Source organism: Pleurodeles waltl, chromosome 1_2 (genome assembly GCF_031143425.1).
Source record: "Pleurodeles waltl isolate 20211129_DDA chromosome 1_2, aPleWal1.hap1.20221129, whole genome shotgun sequence".
NCBI lineage: Eukaryota > Metazoa > Chordata > Amphibia > Caudata > Salamandridae > Pleurodeles > Pleurodeles waltl.
The window spans coordinates 881,879,067-881,903,399 of record NC_090437.1 but is presented as its reverse complement, the minus strand read 5'-3'; the positions used below and the strand labels follow the sequence as shown (position 1 = coordinate 881,903,399).

At 40.5% G+C, this 24,333-nt stretch overlaps 1 protein-coding gene across 1 annotated transcript in view; it reads left to right on the top strand.

The window, feature by feature from the left end:
* Positions 1 to 24,333, top strand: part of RWDD4 (RWD domain containing 4) — a 51,172-nt gene that overhangs the window by 1,788 nt on the left and 25,051 nt on the right. The window contains exon 3 of the mRNA XM_069199343.1: positions 13,702 to 13,782. Coding sequence (XP_069055444.1) covers positions 13,702 to 13,782 — 81 coding nt within the window. The remainder of the gene's footprint in view (positions 1 to 13,701; positions 13,783 to 24,333) is intronic.

Genomic DNA, 24,333 nt, shown 5'->3' with positions numbered 1-24,333 from the left:
CCCTCACATACATTTCTTTTGTGTTTTATAGCGATTGTGATAACGCGTCCTTTTATGATATTTTATTACACATCAGGACTCGTTTTAGGCCAATGACTCTTTTGACCAAGTTGAGAGACACCGTAGGATGAGATAGCTAATCAATATGTCAATCAATATTTATCACAACAATGCATTTCACTTTAGTCAAAGTCATTAATCAATTCAAAACTCTACCATGACCTTGCAGCCATGAATAACCACACCAGTTTAGTAGAATGTTATGAGTTTTATTCCCTATTAGTTACAATCTAAGAGCAGATGTGTTAACCTCAAAACCAAGAAACATAATAGCATAGTCACAATATGACAACTTTGATAAGATTTCATTAAAACAAGAATCACAAACATTAGAACATAACACAGTGTGAACATAGATCAAGATTGGCAGAGTGTCAATATCGCGTCAGTTCAACAAAGCATAGTCTTGGTCGTTTGTCTATTTGCGTCAGTTTAGGTGAACACCTGTCCTAACCACTGATTAGCATTAGCATGTTGGGCTTCATGCAAAACAATTTAGAACACCAATTTGGAAAACATTAAGCTAAGGTCTCTGTCAAAAGTAAGCAGTTGGTACCTAGAAAGGAAAAGCAAACAGACAAATTACAAATGCATTGTCATAATTACTCTCCAAGGATTAGGTCAGCGCACAGGTTCAGTCTTCGACTTCAGGACATCAGTCAGATCGCCATCAATCAGAACTCAGCTAAGGGGCAAAAAGGGCACTTCCCTCATAAGGAGGGAAGTGTAAATGGATAAACTAAGGGCAAGGATGGTTTTAATAAAATCTCAAGTCACCAAACAGAGTGACAGAGTTTCTGGATAAAATCAATAGCACTCCCTAACCCACCTCAATGACCTCTCTGTGACATGGGTTTTTATCCCTTTTTCGTAGTACATTCCCCCAAAATTCTATTGGACATTTTCTATACCCCACTATCTTTAACCCATCACAAAGTACATTAAGTAATCCTAATCTTCACCCCATATTGGTTTACACGTCTTTGATTGGTCTTCATAATTGACGTCTTCAGAGGTGGCATATCCGGTGTGACGATGAGAAGCAGTGGGAAACAGATCTACATGGCTACATTCATCTTCCAAAAAGAACTTGCAGGGTCATTTACCCTGTGAGTCAGCACACTGAAAAATAGAAAAATGCATTTAATATGAGAGCCAGGCAGCTAAACTCTGGCTCATGCTAACTTAAGGCCTATGAGGTTTTCAATACAGATTTAATAACGCAAATGTTAATATAAACTTAATTTAACGTAACATAAACATTTTGATCAGCATTATTAGTTTGCGTATACATTGGTGGCCACTCTTCGTGGTCACAATTTGAGTGCACGTTTAAGCAAATTGCTATTATTATAGTTTCTATGCAGCAGTATCACACCTTAATTCATAAACATTCTTGAACTCCATAAAGATTCAAAGGTTGTCTACTATTGTGGATAACATGCTGACAAATTTGACAGGGGATATACTCATGATGGATACTGAACTTGCTGCAGAAAGAGCTATGACTCTTCAAAATCGGCTTGCTTTAGACATTCTTTTAGCAAAGAGTGGTGGAGTCTTCAAGATGCTCAACAAGCGTCATTGTTGCTCATTTATACCGGACAATAGTAAAAAGATTAGAGGTATGCTTACTAACTTAACTAAGGATAGCGCAGATTTGAAGGGCTTGAAGGAACCTGGAGTGTGGGAGAAATTTGGAAAAGGAATTGCCAGAGTAGGGAGCTGGTTTAGCAATATTTGGAATGGGGTACTTGCAAAAATATTAGGGGGTCTATTGTTATGGCCTGTCTATTAGGATTATGGGGAGCATGCAAAATTAATGAGAAAATTAAAAGAAATTGGACAAAGAGAAGTAAAAGGAATGAGGAAAATGAAAGGGAGAAAATGTTAATGAAATTTGGGAGAGTTCACACAAGGGACAAGATGTTGAAATGCGCATTATGCGTAAGGTGAAAAATTAAAGTGAAAGGTCAAAGGGAAAGGTTTGTGTGATGACGAGCGTCATTGAGCACAAAAGCGACTCTCTCATATGAAGTACGCCGACTTCCCTACTCTCATACTATGGAGTACGCCCACTCCTACTAAAACAACATTTACCTGGCCTAAATACACACAGATTTCACAATCACCTGCAAAAAGGCATAAGTTGAGCAAGCGCAAAACCCTATACCATACACACTGACGCCAAGAACATTCCCAACTCACTTAGGCAGGCTCCGAGATCCCGGGAAAGTCATGGTGAATTTAGAAACACATCATACCTCCAATTTGCATTATCACAGAAAAACAGTCTAAACAATGATTCTCCGTCCTAGGGCCCCAAAGGGCCAAACCGTCAACAACATCTGAATGGCAACAAGAATTCTTAGCGTTCTGTTTTGGTCGAGAAGTACCAGGCCAATACTACGGTACCTGAAGTAACTAAAAGAAAAATACTTTGTTAAAATCGAAAAATGAAAAGAAAACTAAAGAAAAGAGACTTATAAATTACCGGATAAGACACTGATAACCTGATTTGACTTTGAAAAACTGATTGTGACTAGCTGCTAACCTGATTTGACAAAGGAGTCCTGAAGTGAGTGAAACACTGTAAATATACGCAGAGAGAAAGACTTTTGCATCAAAGAAAAGAAGAAGAAGAAAAAAAAAGAAAGAAAAGGAAAAAAAAAAAAGCTTTATATCGTCCTCAAGTTGATTGTTGGGTTGCTATCTGATTCTTTACAGACATGGCTCATAATAGAGGTAGTAACAAAAAGGGTAAAGTGTGTGGTTGGTTGAGTCTTATATTAGGTATTGTGTGTGCAATAATAATTGTAGGAGTGATTGTGGGAATGCCAACCTGGCTTTACAAATCCACTCCGCTAACCACATAAAATACAGTTCTGTTCTTTACAGCAGGCATATCAACACTTTGTGCTACTTTATGGTGAGTCAAAACTCCCCCCTGGACAAAACCTCTCTCTCTTTCTCTCTCACCGCCCTAAAGCCGGCTCCAATGCCAAGCATACTGTTCCGGTCAGACAGGCCTTGATAATCTATAAAAGTATCTACAGTGTGATTATTGGGGGTGGGGGTTTTCAAGAGTATTTGGAGTCCCTACCCTTTTGACACATGTTCCCAGCTTGGGGAGTCCTAAGACCAGCAAAAGTGGGATCAGAAAAACGGGAGGGAGGCAGGCAATAAGTTGGTGGAAGTCCAGGTCTAACAAGCATAATGCTTTTTGGCCACAGCCTGGTGCCGACCCCCCACCGGAGGGCCTGTCCCCACACTTAACGGGCATCAATATCGGACATAATGCAGGCATCAAAAATTCTACTTGCCCACTCACTATGGCAAGGCAGATTTGATCAGGATGAAATGTTTTTAGGGCTTATTGGCCCTTTCTGTTGAGAAAGTGAAAGATCAGTAAAGAGGACTTTAAATGTTATTTTTATCTTGTCATATTTGCTGTGAATTCAAAGACAGAGGTCACATGTTAGCTTAATTCTTCTTACAAATTGCTGCTTGCTTTAGCCTAGATATTGTTTTTTACTTTTCTTTCTCTGACTGCAAAGTTAGAGATTTTTTTAAAGTGAACTGTGTGAAGTCATGCAGGGGGACACTGGTGTAAAATGAAAGTCTGCAGGATGTCAGTTTTTTTTCCTAGCGCCCAACATTTAAATAGTTTGTAAATGAAATGTGCATCTATTTGAAAATATTTGAGAAGTTTAGAAAGCTATTTTTTTGTATTTCTCAAGTGTAATAGAAACAGACTTTAATGGGATTAAAACAAATCAGAACAGTTTAGTTGTTGATGCGCAAATGATAAATATTTGCGGAACCCTTATTTCAACACATTATCGCTTGTACGCTATATATTTTATCAGTAAAAGTGCATGTTAGTTGGAAATTGTGTGGCCATTTCAATGGAAAATATGCTGTTTGTAAATGACAGTGCGCTATAGCAGTATGCTTTAGTAATATATTCATTAAAAGTGAGACTTTTTAAACATGAAGTGAAAAACATTACTGCCTCTGCCCTAGTTGACAATGCTATTAGTGAACTAGGAGTCAAATTAGGGGTCATGTTTACCATATGTGGGCTAACTTCTTATTACACATGAGGCAGAAGTTTAGTCCATTACTCAAACACGTTTTGTACAGCAGACATGCTTAACTCATATATTTGAAGGTGTTCTCATAAGTGATAATTAAGAAAAAGGCAGCTTGGTTAAATAAAATACTAGCCTAGGATCACACAATTTGAGACCAGTTTATGGTTCAAGAGCATTTAGTAAGGTCGAGTAGATTTTTCAAGTCACTAGACCTGTAGTTCGGGTAACATTTTTATGATTTTGCAACCCCTGTTATGTGATAGGTGAACTTGCTGTTATTGAAAACATGTAGACTTACCTTTTATTTATTGGCATGAAAGACACGTATGAAACTTAAAAATAAAAAAATGATGCTTCCTTAAACCTGCATAAACAGTGTTACATAAACTGTGTATTGAAAGACAAATTAGGTACCAACTTAGTCTATTTGAGACTGTCCCTAGGCTCATGCAGTGAAATAGCTGTAATCCTCCAAACCCCCCACCCTTCCGCTGCTGCTGCATTCAAACCTCTCCACTCCACTTCTCAGCGTCTGTGGTGGAAATCACCTCTGTCCCCTTTTCATGCAGAGAAACCAAACTATCTTTTACCATTCTGTAGATAACTCCATGTTGTCAAGCAGTGAATTAAGCATATGACTACCTGATTGGTTCCCTGTTCTAGTAGTATCTCCCTGAGTGAACTTTACCTCTTCTCTCTGAACTAGAGTTAAAAACTGTTTGCCCACTTTGGTTCTTTCCTTTTTGTGACCTAATATCACACTTTTCAAATCTGTTCTAGGCAGTGGCTTTATTCCGATCTACATTATGTCCGAAGTGGTAGCTAATGGGTTGATGATCTCTTGCTGTTCAATTGATCTGACCTTTTACAAATAAAGTTCCTCCTTTAGTTCATACAAAATTAGCTTACTGGTCTGCTAAAAAATCATACGTGGGCTATGGAACCAAAGCACATTCATCTCATCAGTTTGGGGATCTAGGATTTCTGCTTATTTCTAAGCTTGTATTCCAATCATAGTGTAAGAAATATTATCAGAGAAGAAATATTGTTTCAATACCTGCATGCTTAAATGTGCAAAAGTAACACCCTTTCTGTAACAGTAACTATTAGACTGCAGCAAATCCCCCCCACCTCCAACTATGACATACTAATGGCAGACATGTTTAACAACTTCTTTCACCTGAGCAATAAAAATTCAAGCCAGTACTTTTGTCATGAGTTCTGCTAGGCGACACATGTTGAGGCATCTTAGAGTAGAAATGGTGCTTAAACCCCTCAGTTCAATTTTTGCAGAACGTTTTATCTTTAAAGAGTGTATAAAAACACATTTCAAGACCAATCTTCTTCGAAGCCCAGCTAGATTCAAGTAAGGTGGGCCCCAAACAACTTTATGACATTTATTACAATGTCAAAATCTCAACTCTTCTGTACCTTTTTATTCCTAGTCAAGTAGCTAAAACACAACATTGACACAGGTTTTCACTGTAAACATTAACCGCATTTAACTCCATCTTCCAATTTTCAATCTATTACTTCCTGCACAAGGAAACCCTCTTTTGTTTAGCTTGCTCTGAAAAGGTTTTGTTAGGTTTATGTCATCTCTGCTATGATTTTAAACTTTCCAATTACTCCACTGACCCTTCTGTGGCAGTGCTTAGCAACAACCTAAACACGTTCTTCCTTACTGGACAAACTTGGTGATTTCCCTTCCAAGAGTGATGCTCTTGACTGGCCTAGGCAATATCAGCAACCCGTTTCTTATTTTGGGCCGTCCTTTCATGGCTAAGGTCACAGAGAGCTGTTCTGCTTCACATCTAAGGTAGTTTATCATGGTGAACAACTGGCTCTAGGCAAGGTTGTAAAACATAATTTGCTATATTTAAGGTAGCAGATAATGACCTTTCATTCCTTTATGGTGGAAGCAGGCTTTGGTCAAATCAGAGCTCTGCAAGTTCCTATGGAGACATCAGGCTTTCACTAGTGCAGATCCTTGGCCTTCATAATTACATGCTGAGCCATGAGAATGTGGGATCCACTCTCCAATGGCCTCAGGATATTTGCTTCCCATATGACATTAAAAAATAACTGAATATTTGTGATCTGTCGTTTTGAGTGTATTGTCTTAGTGCAGTGGTCTTCAAATTATGCTCAGAGGTTCCCAAGTTAAGCAGCTTTTCCATGAAATGATACAGTATGCCTGTATGTTGCACTGATCATGGTGTTTAATGATCATTGCTACTCTCTTTCCACGACCAGGGCGACTGGAATTATGCAATACGGAAACATCAATATTTCCAGTATAACTGACGTTTATGATGATCTTGCTGATCAAGCCACACTCTTTGCTATAATTGTAAGATTTCCACAACATGTTTGAGTTCTATCTCAAAAGGATCAAAGTTACCATATAAGAAGCTCTACAGGATTTACCATCGAGGGCACACACTTTACAAAAACTAACTGTTTACCTTTCAGTTACTGCTCATTAGTCCCAATTTAACACCCAAATACAGCAAAAAGCAGCTTAAATTTAAAAAGCCAACCTTTCCGAAGAGCTTTCCACTGTATGGCAATATGTATCACTGTATGGTTAGTAACATTTTATCTGTTTGCGCTAAAAACAAATTTTGTTCGTTAAAAGCTACAGATTACGTAGCAAGTATTATAGAGCAATTGAGGCAAAGTCATAATTATGCAGAAAACATCACAGCTGCAGAATCGCATGATTCTAATGACCCTGCCAATGAATTGGGTTAATCAATTAAGATATCTAATGTACATGCAAACAAACTACGAAGATGTCTTTCAAGTAAATTATAAAGATTATCCAAAAGGGTATGACTTTAATGGGAAGAGTCAACATGGCAAAATTATGACTGTTTGAAGGTAAATGTTTTTATGTCAAGCTCAACTGATTTGCCTGTCAAATGTCTTTTTAACCCAGCGTCTATTAATATATTTTAATTCAAAGGCATTGACTTCCAAGGATTTCATAGAAAATCTGTGTGGGTGCAAAGTGAAAGTGAAATGAGTTGTCCCTAATGTTTCTATAGGGCTACTGTACAAATATGATTAGTATTGTTAAATTCTGCCTACACAGTCACTTTGTGGTGTGTACAGCTATTTCACAACCATGGAGTTCAGCATTCATTAACATCAGAAGTGATTTGCATATATTTGGCATTGGCGTATTCATAGAAAGGCAGGAGAATTGTAGTTACTGAACGTGTGAGGGTCATGCACTGAAGTATCCTCCTTTATCCTGTGAGAGAGTAGCAGGAGGTGAGGGAAACATTTCTAAATTTGCTTATGTGCCTAAATGTGATTCTAAAGTGATGATATTGCACCAAGAGTATTTTGCTCCAACACGCTTTTGTTTTTGTGTAATTGTGTTCCTGAACTTGACTTTACATATATAAATGTTATTTATGTTCTTGAACTCCTTTTGCATGCATGCTAATGCTACGCTAAGGGTGTTTTGGCACTTCAATGTACTGTACACCATGTGCTTTTGATGTTACAAAGGGTAACTATATGCTTGAAGAAAACTAAATCCACAATGATTGTTTGTTTGTTGTACATTTTTTAGATGGAGTCTCATTAGACTACAGTGTCGTTTCTAATGCTTTTGGAAGAAGTAATTACAATTTTCCAACAGAGGGAGTGATGCAAGTGCATAAGACATGACTGTTACAAAAACTGTACAGGCAAAAGGGGAGGCTGCTTAGCTGTCCTAGTTGAGGACACAACAATTCCCACCAAAGCTGGCGATGTTCACTTACAGGGTTATGAAGCCCTCCTCGTCCAATGCAACTCTACCCCAGCCTTTACCTGTAACTTTCTCCTTCTGTACAGACAACCACCCAGCAATGGAACGTTCCCAAATAACTTCCTACACGTAGTTTGAAATCTATTTATCAAATATTCAAACTTATATATCCTTGATGACTTGAACATATGGTCTGACAAACCTATTCTGCTTCACAGACCTAGACTTGCTGAACCTACAACAGCTCATTCCCAAACACACCCATCGTATGACATAATTTAGATGTAATTTTTGTTAACCTAGACTTAATTGCATATCTAAGGATTACTCCATCACCTGGTCAAACCACTACCTGTCCTGTTTGCTTTCCAACACAAGATGCTACAACTCATCTTGCCTAAACTCGTTTTTACCAATAACTACATCTATCTTGAAATAAGCTGATTTTGGAGGACCTAGAAACTCACTGTACTTCCAACACAGATCTGAGCATAATAAATTTAGTTAAAAACTCTCTGGATGGAAATTTGTTATAGTAATCCAACAGAAAACATCAAAATGTAAAATAAAGCCTCTTGGATGAATGAATATTTACAAAAGCTAAAAACAATTAAATCGCAAAGCTTCCACAGGCTTGACTCAACAACTCTCAAGGCCAAATATGCCTTCACTGACATAACAGGTACAAGCCATCAATCAAAAAAGTTATTATTCAGGTAGAATCCAATACACAAAATGCCTCAAAGATTGTTTTTAAATTGCTTGCAGAATTTCACTATCTAAAATTAATTGAAGGATCCCATCCCATTTCTTAGTAATTTTATCACAAACTAGACTGGCACAAGTTACAAAGCAAAAGCATGCACGCTGGATTCATATTTTAAGCATAAAAACTGCACAAACCCTCTTCCAGAAAGTCCCTCCAGGAGAAAGGTAACACAGCCTCTGCTCTCTTTCAGAGCTTTCACCAGCCACAATTTAGGGTCTTGTTAATCCCTGGAGGTCAGCCAGTTGCCCTTCTGACCTTTGTCCCCTACAAAGCTTCAAAAACTTTCTTCTAACAACTTCATCGGCCACCCCAGTCCGAACACTGATTACCAGCTCGTTAACTCCCCAAGACTTAAAAATGCATATATTTGCCCAATGTTAAAGAAAACAAACCTGGGCCATCAAGACCTTTACAATTACAGCCCAATAGAACATTGCCTTTCCTAGGCAGCCTTCACTCTACTGGCAAAATGTAAAGAGGATAACTCCCTATTTGCAATAAGGAGTCTTTTTCAACAAATGAAGATTGCCATGTTTACCTCTGAGAGTGCAGCGTTATATGTGAAGCAATATTAGGGTGTTTGGTCGAGGTTTCCATGTGAAATGGAGTTTTTGGTTTGCCAGTAACTTCGGTGCAGTTTGATGAATCTTCACCTAGCTTTCCACAAAAACTTCACTCCTTTGTTAAGTTTTGAGGTGGTCCAACAGAAAAGCTGAACTGACTTACACAAAATTTGGCAAAAAGCTAGATCTTTACCCAAAAAGGTGTTTTTTTTTTTTTTTTTTTTTCTCTCTCTCCCCATATGGTGTAAACCCATCCCTTCGTTTTTGAGAAAATTCAAAATGTATATATATTTATACACTTAGGCTCACATTCTAAAGTTTCAAAACCATAGAAATTCAGCAGTTATAGTTAGTTATTTCAAGTAGCTAAAACTCATGCCCTAAAGTACCTATAACTCGCACACTCTCCATGCACTGCTAATTACCCCACATATTCCAGCACTTATGAAATCTTTGATAACATCACTGATAATATCAATGTAATATTTCTATTAACATTTTTTGGGGAAACCACCCTTTGGCCATGCGCGAGGGGGGGGTTGGCTGCAGGGCCTGCGGCCATCCCCCTATAACCACCCAATCTTGCGCTGCGCATGGCCTCTGTCTGTGCACAGCAGGGGGTTGGCTCTCAGAAACAGTTGACATGAAAGAAAGAACTCATAACAGTCACTACTTGAGAGATTCCGCAAAAAAAAAAGCAAGGATGCAAACACCTCCAAAGTTTACAGATTTCTTGTCAAGGTGAAAATGCAGAAAAAAACACTTGCTTTGCCTTGACCATGCGCTAGAAATTTGGATGATTAGTACTTTACAGAAGTGGAGCTTCAACTTGAGCACCAGCTTTGTTAATTTCTGTAAGTGCTTTCCCTTGAGGTTTAATTTCTGTGAAATGAGCATTGTGCCAGAGTGAATCCTGCCATGCCTATTTATCCAAGAAGAAATTTTCTGCAAAATGTCTACCCAACTGGAGTACTTTCTACTGAGTAATTAGTAAATGCTACCTCGCTGGTTACATGTATAGTGCATCTCCTACACTATAGCTGCTTAATGTACACTGTAGTAAGGTCTCCAGTGATCTTGTGTGTCTGTAACTTTGTCAGTGTTATTGTTCCTCGAGCGTCTTCACCAGGTAACCTTTCAAAGTGGAACTGCACATTTGCAGTTCCACCTTGAAAATATATTTTTTTTCTTTTTCATTTTTGTTCATCTCGGGGACTGCGGGGGAGCGTCCAAGGCTCACGCGGTCCCAGCTGTCTGCTGTGTGAGTCGGCATTGCTCCCGCAGGCAGGAAACTTCTTTAAACAGCAGCTACCTGCGTGCCGGAGCAATGTTTTCAAAAGAGATAACAATTCTGCTTCCAGCAAGTGAGAGCAGTTTGCCAACTTCTGGTTGCTGAAAGCGGAGTTATGTTTGCTTTTGCTTGAGCAAACGCAAACTGCTACCTCCCAAGGGTGGGCATCTCAGGAGGTACCATCAGCCGGCCCTGGGGGAATGGCAGTCCTCTGAGCCATCTATGGCTCCAAGAAGAACCCCCCTCCATCTTTTAAATTTTGCCCCAGGGAGGTGGAGGTCCCTGGGGCTACAACAGACCCCCTTCTTATATGTAATTGTAGCCCTGGGGGGTGGCGGACACTATTTTTTTTTTAATTTTCATTTATGTTACCCTCGAGAGGTGGTGGTGCACGGGGTAGGTGGGCACATGGCCCCCTCATACTTCTAAATTTACTTCACCACCAGTGAGGTGGTGGTCCCAGCGCCCGGGGGTTCTTGCAGGACCCACCCCCCATTAAATCTATATGTTGCCCCAGGGAGGTGGAGGTCCCTGGAGCAAGGGGGAGGGAGGGGTCCGCAACACTCCCCTTTACATTATTAATTTAGCCCTGGGGAGGTGGTGGTCCCTGGGGTGCTACCCACGCATACTTTATGATCATAGATCCAGGGTGGTGGTGGTCCCCAGGGCCCGTAGGTGAGGGGGTCCACACCACTCTCTATTATATTATTATTAATTAAGCCCCGGGGAGGTGGTGGTTTCTGGGGCTCGGGGTTGGAGGGGCACGTGGCGCCAGCATATTTATACCCCATAGCCCTGGGGAGGTGGTGGCCAATGGGCCTTCTATCAGCCCTGGGATGGGGTTGGGGGGCCTTGTGCACACCCCCCCCCCCTCCTATCCCACAGTGCTCCTGAGACCTGGCTGTCCCAGAGGCAGACTTGAAAGCAAGTGCGGGAGACCATGCTTGTGTGTGTTGTGTGTTTTTTTTTTTTTTTTTTTTTTTTTTTTTAAATCTCAGCGACAGTTTCAAATATTCACAAATTTCTCTGAGTTTAAAAAAAAAAAAAAAAAGCTTTTTGCCTAGGGGGACCATGGGTACCCCTGCACCAAGGCTAGGGGGTTAGGGTAAAAGTACCCTGCTCCCTTTTCTTTTTTCATTTTGTTTTGAGGCTGGGCTGAAACAGAGTCTCAAAATGGATGCCAACACTTCCTAGTTGAAGTGTTGGCAGCCAATCAGATCTCTGCACGAGCACAGCAGGTTTCCCGAAGCCTTCACACCTCTAGACATACACATTTGATTATATTTTAATATCTCAAACTACTGAGGAGATTTACACCAAGTAAGAAAGGATGGTTTCTTGACCAAGAGAGCTACCTTTATGCCAAATGTGGTGTAATTCAGTTCAGCGGTTCAGACTATAGTTGTGTCTAAAACCTCTTTGGGAATTAACATGGGAAATACACTTTTCTTGGCCCCTATTTGACAGATCACCCTAAAACGTTTCATGCACAACAAGGGTCTTGGGTGGAATTGTTTTTTTTGAAAATGTACTGAAGATTTGCCAAACTGTGTCAAAGATATAGGCAAGTCAAAAAACACTTTTTTTCCTATGGAAACGAGGTCCTAACTATAACTACTTACTGTCGACCGCCAGTAGGATATATATCTAGCCAGGGCTTGTGCAACAACCTCCCCCACCACATCAGAGCTGCAAGTTCCATCTTTAAGTTCTGCAAGAAACTGAAAACGAGGGTCTTATGAAGGAACCATACAGGGCAGCTCCCCACCACCCCCTAATTCAGGTGATAGCATACCCCCTTCACAAGCTATATGCACACCATACAAATAAGCATTACATAATAGTTTGAGTTTGAATATATCCATATTCTTTGGACTCGTTATTGTATATTCTTGCCAAACTTTAGTAAGTCTGTCTTGGTAAAGTGGAGCACTGATGAAACACGAGTAGGATATCCTCTTCAAAGAACATGCCCATCTGTATTTTTTTTTAGTGAAGAAGATTTAGAGAGCATTGCACCAGTCTACGGAGATCCAAAAATGTCTGAAGTCCTTGTTCTGTCCAACCTGTTGATATGGTGGAAGGTGACAGGCCAAGTTGCAGAGAGTAGTAAGTGGCATGTGAAGAGTTCAAGGAGTTATTGCCTAGGGTGCAAGATCAGGAGAACCTAAGCACGACAGTGAAGTTTCCTCCCTTTTTAGGAATGCAGTCCACACACTCAATTCTGTAGCCTTTAAGAATCGGATAGGCAATGGGGCTTGCAATGTCTGGAGCATAGTGTATTGCAGAGCATGAGTTGGAGAGAGAGTGCGTGTGTGTGTGTTGAAGATGTATGGTGGTTAATGGGATGTAAGTGAAATTGGGTCTGTGTGTTTTGAGGATGTTGCATGTGTGCTAGTGTGGTCTAGGTCTGGGTATGGTTGTGGGGACGAATGGTGTGGGCAGCTAAGTTAGGCCCTCATCTTACGTGGTAGGAGCTCTACATTATGTCTAATAACAATAAACAAATCTTAATCATTTTAATTGCAGTCATGGCCTTTGTTGGAACATTTCAGAAAGATGATTACAAAACCTTAATATTCTACAGTCAATTTTTTTTTTAATAAAGCAAATAATGCATTAGCATATAACACTAATAAAATGAATATTTTCGTACTCCTTTTATGACATCCAGCAGAACTGGCACACTAGTAATTAACTTGCTGTTTCTGCAGACTGATTCTTGTTCTATACTTCAAGTATTTGTTTATGTAAACTGCAGCAAAATAAACATCACCTAAAAATAAATATGGGGCAACATGTAAATGGCCTGTATTTGTAGAAAATTATCTTGGACTGAACTGCGGATTAAGGTGAAAGATAAAGTTTAGGCAATGATGCAACGGTTAGTCTACTGTAGACAGTTACTTTGGTAGTTGTTTCTGTACTGAACATGTTGTCCTAAAGTAAATGGGTTGTATGTGGAACTACCACCAGGTAATTTAACCCTACCACATGTGGCAATTCAGAGTTTTCCCTTTGCTTTATTTTGAAACATGCCCCATTTTAAGTTATGACCTTCAACACTAACTTTCTTTGTTACATTTTTACAGTACAAGGCATTTACATTTTTGTTACTTTGATATTTTGAAAACAATTATATTGTTTTTCAGATGGAACTGGAAGCGTTGCGTTCCATCTACGAAGGAGACGAGTGTTTCAAAGAACTTGGTCCTGCTTCATTTCAATACAGAGTAAGCCGCTACAAAACCTGTTTATATTTTCAGGCAAAAGAAAAATTTTGATATCAGTCCTGAGGAGCTGTGTACTAATTGCACCACTGTCATCTGGTATCAGTGTTGTTGTTTTACTTGTAATGTGTAGTTGGAAATCTTACTTAGTATCACTGCAATAATAATTGCCACAACACAGAAATACTACATTTGTTAAAGTAACAAAAAAATAATTTTTAAATGATACACAGCGATTTACAAATGTTCTCATCAATGCACCTTAAAAACACCTAACTTCAAACATATTCTGCTTCTGTGTTGAAACATTAATACACATTCCATCCTCACATTGTTCCTACTTTTTTGCCAACCTCAACCCCAGTAACTGAATGAAGCACCAGAGCCTTACTGTAGTCTAGACTTAATAAGTATGTTGTGTTTTGCTTAATGATTTAGCCTTGTTTTGCATTTTTAGGTATCGAGTAAAGGTTTGGTCTGTGTGAGTGCATCAGTGCTGCTTCCTAGTCCACATTTTCTGCGTTTGCCAGGTTCCTTCTATTTTTTTATTTTTTATTATTTTTTATTATTATTATTATTTTTCCCCCTCCGTCGACCCAAGCAATCGGGTATATTATAGAACACATTTAGTGGACTGCTGATGTTGCTCCCATTTCAAATTATTCTGTTAAAATGTAGTAGAGCCAGGAATGTGGACATAATCGAGTGCAATGCAGTTGAAAATATATATTCTGCCAATAGCGGTCCACCTCGTTGGCTTATTGCTCCTATTCTGCAAGCAAATCTTCAGAAGCCTTAAATGTGCCAATATCAATAATATTTTCTAGGGTCAACATACCTGTCTGGTCCCAGCATCTGAGAGCCTGTAGCCATTTCACCCTCAAAAGAGATTTTCCCACCAATAGACAAGTTTTATTAATCTTCTCAGTTAAGGTGCCTTCTGTCCCACACTAAAGTACGAAGTTCTGGTAAAACCCGTCGCAACATAATAAAGAACATTATGAAGAATATACAAACATTTCAGTAATGTGGTAATTTAAAATATTGTTGCTCACCTATACAAGTGTGTGAGAGTACACTAGTGACCGACGTCTGGATTTGGTATTTTTTTTTATTCACAATTTGGTAATCACAGTCTGAAATGTATGAAATTAGTTGCAGTTGAATTAGCATTTTAGCATTAATTTGGTTCAATATTTAGGGAATCCCAAATATTGATTACCTAAATAGCAAACCTTCTCACAAGTATACTTCTGCTTCTTTCTGATGACCTCTCTCCACTGTTAATTGGTGAACTACTTCCTGGATGTGGCTAGTTGCTGGAAGCGTGAGAATCCATTCTCAATCTACCCCGGAAGTTCTTGAAAATATCAAGATGGGAGCCAGAAAACTCCACTAACATTGTCAGAAAAAGAACTGGAGATATGTGCAGAGGAATGTGTTGCCCACCATGATCACTTGTTTGGAAAGGCATCCCTTGTAGTGGTAGATTGTCAAAAAAATAATATGAATAGCAATGGAGCAGAAAATAAATGCAGTGGAAGTCACATGTAGATGAACAAAGAGATCCGTAAAAATTATATGATCTCAGATCCACGACAAAGGAGATGGTAGCAGGACATTTAGCTGGGGCCAGAGCAACAAGGGGAGGTCTCCACACTGCCTGATTCACCACTGCACTTAAGGAACTTGTAGAAAAACAACTTTTGAACAAGAATGCGTGGAAGGCTTCAGCACAATTGCCACATCAGAGATTCCCAGTACCTCTGAAGGTAAGTTTACTAAAAGACTGAAATATACCAAATACTTAATAGACTTTGCATAAACACATTAAATATAGCATAAGAGTTTGTAAAGGTGTGTGTAAATCAAACAACAATTACATATAATCTATGGCCTACATTTAAATTACAGTGAAACTAAATAACCCTTGCACGTTCACAGTGAATCATGGGAGATGTAGTACATTCACTATAGGCTGATGTGATATATATATTTTTTTTCCAGAGTTTATTCTTTGAGCACAACAAAAAGAAACGCGTAGTACAATAAACAGTAATGATTTCGTTTTCAAACGTATATCCATGACAATCAGAGTGATGTTTCAGAAGCTTAGGGACGTGAGGATTCCCAAATGCAACTTGATGAGCCATTAAACGATGCGAGCCAGGACACAACCCCACAATTGTAAACAGTGACTCCCACAGTGCAAATACACTTGCAGCTAGCAAATATAGTTGGTACAGGAAGCTCAGAGAATGTGAGCCAGGAGCCTGTACTCAGGCAAAGAGAACTCTGGGGAAGACGCTGATGCCGCACTCACCGTGTCGCCAGTGCTCCATCCCCAACAAACATTGAAAATAGTGGCATCTCGCAAAATGTGCAGGTGTTTGTAGGTGCTGAACTTTGTGTCAGTGCCTCCAAGCCACCAGAGTGAAATAAAGCTGGTAAATACAAAATTTACTAATACTGAGGATAGCACAACAACAGAATTAGAAAATATTTCCACAACCCAAGCTGGAAATCAAACAACCATGATTGCATAGATCCACCATCTCCCAGATGCATTACAGACTCTATGCATAGATCTTAATAAGGATAGTGAACATCTGATACGTAGGGAACGTTAACAGTCTGCCCGAATTGATGGATTAGCAAGATCAGTAAACAGACTTCCACCTTCGGCATCTGTGTTGTCAAGGCTTACTGTCAACCTCCAAGTGGAAATGGGCCATTACAGCGGTGATGCGGCTTGTGAACTGATACAGATAGCGAATTCTCTAGAGACATTACAAACCAATTAGATAGCAGGTGACAGTTGGGTAGGGTGTCTTGAGAGTGAGGCCACTCTGGTGTCAGTAGCATTTCAGTGACACCACGAGCGTGCGAGAACCCAGGCGTTGCAGCACTTCTGTTCGTTACAAACTCAAATCATAGCCTGATATTCTCAGGTTTTATTTTGATTTTCTGTGTCTGTACAAATATGGCAAACTGTATTTAAAAAATAATTGTGGCATGATTTAATGCCATTTACTATGCTTACATTCCCAGCAAAACTTAGGAATAAAGGTGTCTTTCAGTTTGATTTAATAATAGTGCGTGTCATAGTTCACTTGAAAAAATAATTATAATGTATTTTTTTGTTCAAATAATTTTTATTGAAATAATTTGTAAAGACAAAATGCAAGAACATCAAACAATTGAGACTTGATTAGTTTACAGCGATACATTCTTCTGTCAGCAAATAAACAAACATATGAATTCTAAGTATAAATTGCAAAGCCTGGTAGTGCATCAATTTGCTAAGAGCATATGTGAAGATATATTTATTGGGTAAGGAATTGAATATCATAAAGTTAAAGCAACTTCTTAGACTACAACTGGCTATGTGTAGTATTGTAGTGTTTTACTGATGCCTAGTTAAAAAATAAATGAATAACAAACAGTGGATGGGGGTGTGAGGGTATAGAAGGGTGGGGTGTGGAGGGGGCTGGGTAGCAGTAGGAGATGTAAAGGACATTCCAGGTCATTGTGGAAGCGCTGTTGTGTTGACTTGGTTAAGAGCAGATACATCACGTTCAGTGAATTGTCTAAAGTGTGCCAAATAGTATTGGCGATCTTAGGGGTACAATGACTCTCATCGCTAAGGTTATGTGTCCCTCTAAGGAACGTGACCCATGCCCACCACATATGTTATGTGATTGAAGTCATTCTTTCAGAATGGAGATACTTTAATCACGTTAAAGAGGAGATCTAACAGTGCCATGTCATTGTGGTTAGGCTTTAGATGCTTTTGGGGTTGCTCCATGGCCCCAGTACCACCAGTGGGTAGTTTGAAGTAAGGTGTGTCCTAAACAGGGCACTAAGATGGCTCTGGATAGGGTTCCAGATGATATTTAAAAGGGGGCATTGAAAGAGCATGTGTTCATCTGACCCATAAGCAGAGTTACAGTTCCAACATTTGTCATTATCTTAGTTTCAGCCTATGGAGCTTAACCGGGGTCCAATGTAGAAAGTTCAGTATGAAAAGTTTAGATTGAGTCAGATTGGTGGCAATCCTATTATGAAATGCATTTTTGCTGACCAGTCATCTTCCGAGATATGGGACAGGAGATCAGGGCTAAGGTGTTTAATCTATTTATCGTAGAGGGCCCGAATCTGATCATGTCATGGGAAGGTTAAAACCTTAGCAATTTAGGGAGGCCAGATGCACTGATGATCTCCATGACCTCAGACGATGTATAATTGATGCAGCTTTAGTATACAAGAGTCTGTTTAATTTGACCTTAAGTTTTAGAAAACTGTAACAATCGGTGTTGGGATGTCTATGGCAATTAGTGAGAGCAGCAAAGGAGTACACTGTTTTGTTAATATCATAAAGATCTCAAATTAGATGTATACCTTTTGACGCCCAAGAATGTGCCATAGTATCGGTTTAGGGTTATGCCATAGTGAAGTCATTATAGATTCATGAATTGAACTTGTGATTCTTTATCCAGGAATATGAGTGCATAAGCAGTGTCCAAGAGAATCCACTAGGAATGTAGGGGTTTGAGCGTCATCATGGTGAGGTATGCAGTGGGACTGAAGGGGGGGGGAGGGGGCGCGCCTAGGGTATTTTCAATATCCAGTCAGCGGTGGGGGGGGAGGGGTCAGTTTGATCATTTAATAGCGAACAGGTGTCCTGTGTCACAAGAAAAGCAGACTGATAAACAATTTGGGAGGTTACAACCTCCTTCAAAGGAGTTTTGTCTTGTGGCTTTGTAGAAGATTCTGGCCCTCTTCCCACTCCATAGAAAATTTAATTTTAGGTTGTCAGTTGTATGAAAGAAGGTGTTAGATGGTCTAAATAGAAGCATATAGGTGGTAAAGTTTATAATTGGGGGTAATCACAATTTCAAGGGTTTGGAGTCTGCCCCACCAGGAGATATGCTTGGGTGACCAAGAAGAAAGCAGGTTTTTGACCTTGTTAATGGTTTTAGATTAATTAATTTGGAGAGTCTCCACTAAGTCATTAGTAAACCAAATTCCTAGGTATTTGAGATGTTTGGTTTCTATTTAATCCCAGAATCACCCAGGTGGACAGCAAAGCAGCAGAGATTGAGCAGGAACACCTCTGTTTTTTCTTTAATGGGTGTCCTGAGACTAGGGAGAAGTCCTCTATAATATTAGTCAATGCAAGGATCACTTGTTCCACATCGTCAGAAGACGAGGAGGTCATCCGTGTAGGCTCCAGTCATATAAAATTTGGATCCCATTGGGAAACCATTAATCTTAAGAGAGGAGTCCATTACCAGGAGCAATGGGTTGATGACAAGTAGAAAGAGAAGCGGGGAAAGAGGGCATCCTTGCCTGGTGCCTTGATGTAAATCAAAGGGGCAGAAAGTTCTCTGGCTATTCTAATGTTAGCTCTGGGATGGCACAGAGCACCATGGTTATATTAATAAACGATTTCCCCAAGGTCATGTGCCTGCAAGACAGCTTCAAGGAAACTCCAGTAGGCCTGATCAAAGGCCTTTCCTGCATCAAGTGCGATCTCTGCAGTAGGCATAGAGGACACCCTCACCCTCTCTACGACATGGCAGAAGGTATGAACGTTATCTCTAGACAGTTTACCGTTTAACAAAGCCCGTTTTAGGGCTGTAGATGAGCTTCTTAATAAAAGTTTCTATTCTCTTTGCCAAGATTTTAGCAAATGTTTATGCTTCCATGTTGAGCAATGAGATGGGGGCGATAGTTTTTGGGATCTGAGTGGTCTTTATCTTCTTTGGGGATTAGTACAATGGTGGCAGCTACTGCAGCACCCGAGACGCTACCTTGAAGAGAGACGTAATCTAAGGTACTTTTGAGGTGTTCAATCGGGGATTGTTGAAATGATTTATAGAAGGTAATGGGAAAGCCATTTTGGCCTGGAGCCTTTCCAGATCGGATGGAGTTGATGACACTTAAAACTTTGGCATAGTCAATGGGTTTATTCAGTTGAGATTTATCCGCTTCTGACAGTCTAGTGATATTAAGTTGGCGCAAGAACCTTTTACAGTCAAGCTTCTGGCACAGGGCCCTGGATGCATATAGTTTAGCGTAAAAATCCTTGAATATATCTAAGATCTCTTTTGTTTGTATTTGAGAGAGCCTCTTGGAGCTTTGATATGTGCAATAGTATTAGAGGCTTTCTTCAGTTTGAAAGCAGCTGCTAAGGTTTACCAGCCCTACTGGGGAATAAGAGTTGTTTGGATTTTTGGGCATGGACCTAGTGATAGGCTCTTTTACTGGCAATGGAATTGTACTTATATTTCAGTTGTTTGATCTTGTTAAGTGTATCTTAGTCTTCATGTGTCTGAAAGAGGTCTCTTTATTTTTAAATTCAGTAGCAAGGTTTTTGAGGGTCACTTTAATCTCATTATTCTTATTGGACATGAGTCTCATGATATGGCCTCTTATCGAGCATTCAAACCCATCCCAGAGAACTACGGGTGAAGGGACAAATTTTGTGTCTGCTTTAAAGAAGAGGCCAATCACTTCTTTTTTTTTTTTTCATATTTGTTATATCCTTTTGGATTTCTCCAAGATTTCCTTCTTCATACACCAGATCCTAGTTTCCCTTCATTGAATGTATTTAGGATAGACATCGAAATTGCAGTGGGATCAAATATCAAAATGGGATGGATTTTGTCCATCGAAGTGGACTGAAGGAGAGGGTCAGAGACCAAATGATAGTCCATATGAGAGAAACTAGAGTGTGGGGGAGAAAAAAAAAAGGTAGTCATTACCTGGTGGGGTTATGTAGTCTCCCAACATCTCTAAGGCAGTGTGTAATGCAAAGGTTAGAAGGGGAAACTTCCACTGGGGGAAAAACAAAAACAAAAAAAAAAGTTTTTTTTTGTTAGGAAAACCCTCGCCTACCAGGGTTTTACCCCTTGGTGGTATGCTTCATCATTGGGTTTCCTCCCGTTCTTCTGCAGAAGGAGACATGCTGCGACCGACGAAATACGCGGGAGCACTGTTAGTATCAACTATGTGTAATGCTAGAAAAGGCTAAAAGTGGTGGGGTCTTGATAAGTTAAAAATACTACCCTCTGGATGATATTACTATTTTAATATGTCTCGCAGGGTTGGTATGATTAAAAAGGGGTGTTAGAAGGGTGTATATATTATGTACCTGTTCTCCTTAGTGGTCTACATGTTTCAGAGCTTATCCCTAAACTCCTCATCAGGACCAAAGTGATCTCCCTAGTATTATTCCTCGTGCGCCTACCACTAGTGGAAGTACTTTTACTATTCCCTGTGGTAAGGTGATATATATATATACAATTAAAGTAAATACTACCCAACAGTGTCAATGTTCTGCTGGGCAAATCTGTGGAAGAAAAAGGGAAAATAAGACATTGGGTTGGGTCTCTAAATAAGTTTACTGAAGCTTCAAGGAGGATAGACCCTCCCCCACCCCCCCAAACCCTCCTTCTCCCCTTTTGTTTGGCATAATGCAAGGGTTAGTCATTTCTTTGTGGGAGTTAGTGGTCCTTAAGTTAAATGCTGAATAACGATCTAGGATAGGGTCCGTTAGGATATTGAAGTCTCCATCCAGGATCAGTTTGGAATTGTTTGGTAGTTTTGTCAGCTTCCTATTAATAGACGCCCAAAACACTGGATCGTCTGCATTAGAGGCATATATATTCATGACTTATAGATCTTGTGTCGCAGCATTCAGCCTAGTGAGCAACCATCTGTCAAGAGTTTCTTGTTTGGCAGAAATCACTGATAGGCTGGAAGCCTTCGAGATGAGGGTAAGCACATCATTTTTCTTTCCAAACGCATCTGAACTTACCTCATCAGATACCCATCCCCTTCTCATTGAGAGTACCTCTCTATTGCTAATTTTTGTTTCTTGCAAGAGTACGATGTGAAGGACTGAGGGGTTGGGGGACAAACAACAGGTATGCCTGTTAAAACAGTAAATGGGTCTTGTTGTCTCATGGGCCATCATTGAGCACCTTCCCACCATGGGGAGTCTGTAGGAGACCAGATGTAGTGGGGAAAAAACATGGAGGAGCACAGCATAACGTCCTGCTCACAGAAGGCCAGTCTCGGGCCAGTTATCAATTCAAGGAAGAAAACGTTCATGAAGATTTTAAACAGCAAACGTTTAGATACAACTCTATAACTGTGGAGTAGTGTGCATGTCGAATGTAACTGAGTTGGTGTTATGCTCTGAGAGCACAAGGGGGATTAAGATACCTCAGAATGATGCATATCCACACTAACATTGAGCAAAAAGCATGGAATCAAGATAAGTAGTACAGGCGTAGTAGCTGATGCCGTTATAAAAGAACATTTATGGTAGCATTAAACCGTGAATTCAACAACAATCTTAAATGAGTAACATATGTCAAAGTTATATAACAGTTAAGTATGTGGAGCTACCACACCACCCTTTATGGAGGCCTAAGCAATCAAAATGTGGCAGTAACAAACTATGCTTCTTTGGCATAAATGAATAGTTGAGACTAGTTGTTTGTCAATGCAAAAATTAACTGCTTCTCTGCCGGGGATGTAATGGTTGCACCATGTGGCACAGTGCTCCTGTGCTGAGGACGAAACCTTTCCGTCCCTGCACAAGAGCTCGGAGGGAGTGCTCCCTCCTTGGGCTTTGTTACCCCTCCCCCCCCCTCCCCCCCCCCCCCCTCCCCTTGGCACAGCTGGAAGGGGAATCGCCCCTCCCCCTTAACCCCCCACCCCTGTGACGTCAGCACTCATTCACCTACCATCGAGCTGGAAGCATGCTTCCAGCGCGATACAGAAGAGAAATGCTCAGCATTTCTCTTCCACTCGGGAGGAGGGGACAGGCAGAGGCACTGTTTCTGCTAGCATTTCTGCTGCCCGATCGCGATGTGATCGGGCAGCAGAAATGCCCACTAGACACCAGGGTTTATTTATTTTATTTTTTTTCTTCCAGACTTGCACATAAGGGGAGTGATCCCCTTAGGCAAGGGTTGCTCCCCTGGGGGGCAAATTGTATTAAGGCAATTTCTGCCGCCCTTGGGGGCAGATCAGCCTATTTTTATTATAAGGGGGGCAGAAACCACCAGGGAATTTTCTTTTTGTGTGTGTATTTTGTTTCGGGGGAGGGGGGCAGCCCCTTGGTAGCTCCCCATGGGGGGCACGTTGGCGATTTTGGCCCCCCCTTGGGGGCACATTGGCCTATTTTTTGGAAGGCCCATCTGCCCCCCAGGGAAGATTAATTTTTTTTCAAAATAAGAGGATGGAGCTATGGCCGTACCCCACCCCAAATAAATGGGGCCAGAGAATTTAATAAAAAAATAAATAAATAGTGGGGTGGTCACTACCAACCAGTATGGGCCTGGTTATACCCCCACCCCAACTGAAGGGGGTAACAGTCTTTCAGCTCTCCCCCGCACACTAAAACATCTTATTCCATGGCAAGCAAGAGGACATTTGATTATTTTTACATTTGGGCCATGAGAGCTTGGCGAACTCTCATAATTGTCCCACTTGGAATGGTGAGGGCTGCACTTTTTGGACTTTAAGACGCTGCCATGTAGAAAAATCCACAAGACCTAGACACATCTGAAAATGAAACATCTGGGTAATTCGAGGGTGGTGTGCTTCACATGCACCCGCACCATTTTCTAACCCACAATGCCCTGCAAACCTCCAACTTTGCTGGGCATCACACATTTTTCCCACATTTTTGTGATAGAACCTTCTGGAATCTGCAGGAATCCACAAAATTCCTACCACCCAGCATTGTCTCATCTATACCGATAAAAATTCTGCTACACTTGTCAGCCTAAAAATGTGTTTTTTCAAACTGCCCTTTTGGACCCGCTTTGGTTCCCCCCTCAAATTTGCCAAGTTTTTGGCTCTTTCCTGTCACAGACACTTGGCCCACCTACACAAGTGAGGTATCACGTTTTCGGGTAGACTGAGGGGAATGTTGGGTCGTAGGTAATTTGTCCCGGTGCGGTGATCCTACACAGAAATGTGGGAAAAATGTGATATATATATATATATATATATTTGTTGTTTTTTGTTTTTGCTAAATTGGAGGTTTGCTGAGGATTCCGGGTAAGAAAACATTGGGGGAATCCACGCAAGTCACCCCTCCCAGGACTCCCGCGGGTGTCTAGTTTTCAGAAATGTCTTGGTTTCCCTAGATGGCTGCTAAGCCCAGGACCAAAAAACACAGGTGCCGTTTTGGGCCATTTACTTACGCGGGCACTAGGCCTACACACACAAGTGAGGTACCATTTTTATCGGGAGACTAGGGGAACGCTGGGTGGAAGGAAATTTGTGGCTCCCCTCAGATTCCACAACTTTCTGTCACCGAAATGTGAGAAAAAAGTGTGTGTTTTTTTTTTTAATTGCCCGAAGTTTGAGGTTTGCAAAGGATTCTGGGTAACAGAACCTAGTGAGAGCTCCACAAGTTCCCCCACCTTGGATTCCTCTAGGTGTCTAGTTTTCAAAAATGTGCAGGTTTGGTAGGTTTCCCTAGGTGCCATCTTTATCGGGAGACTTGGCAGAACGCAGAATAGC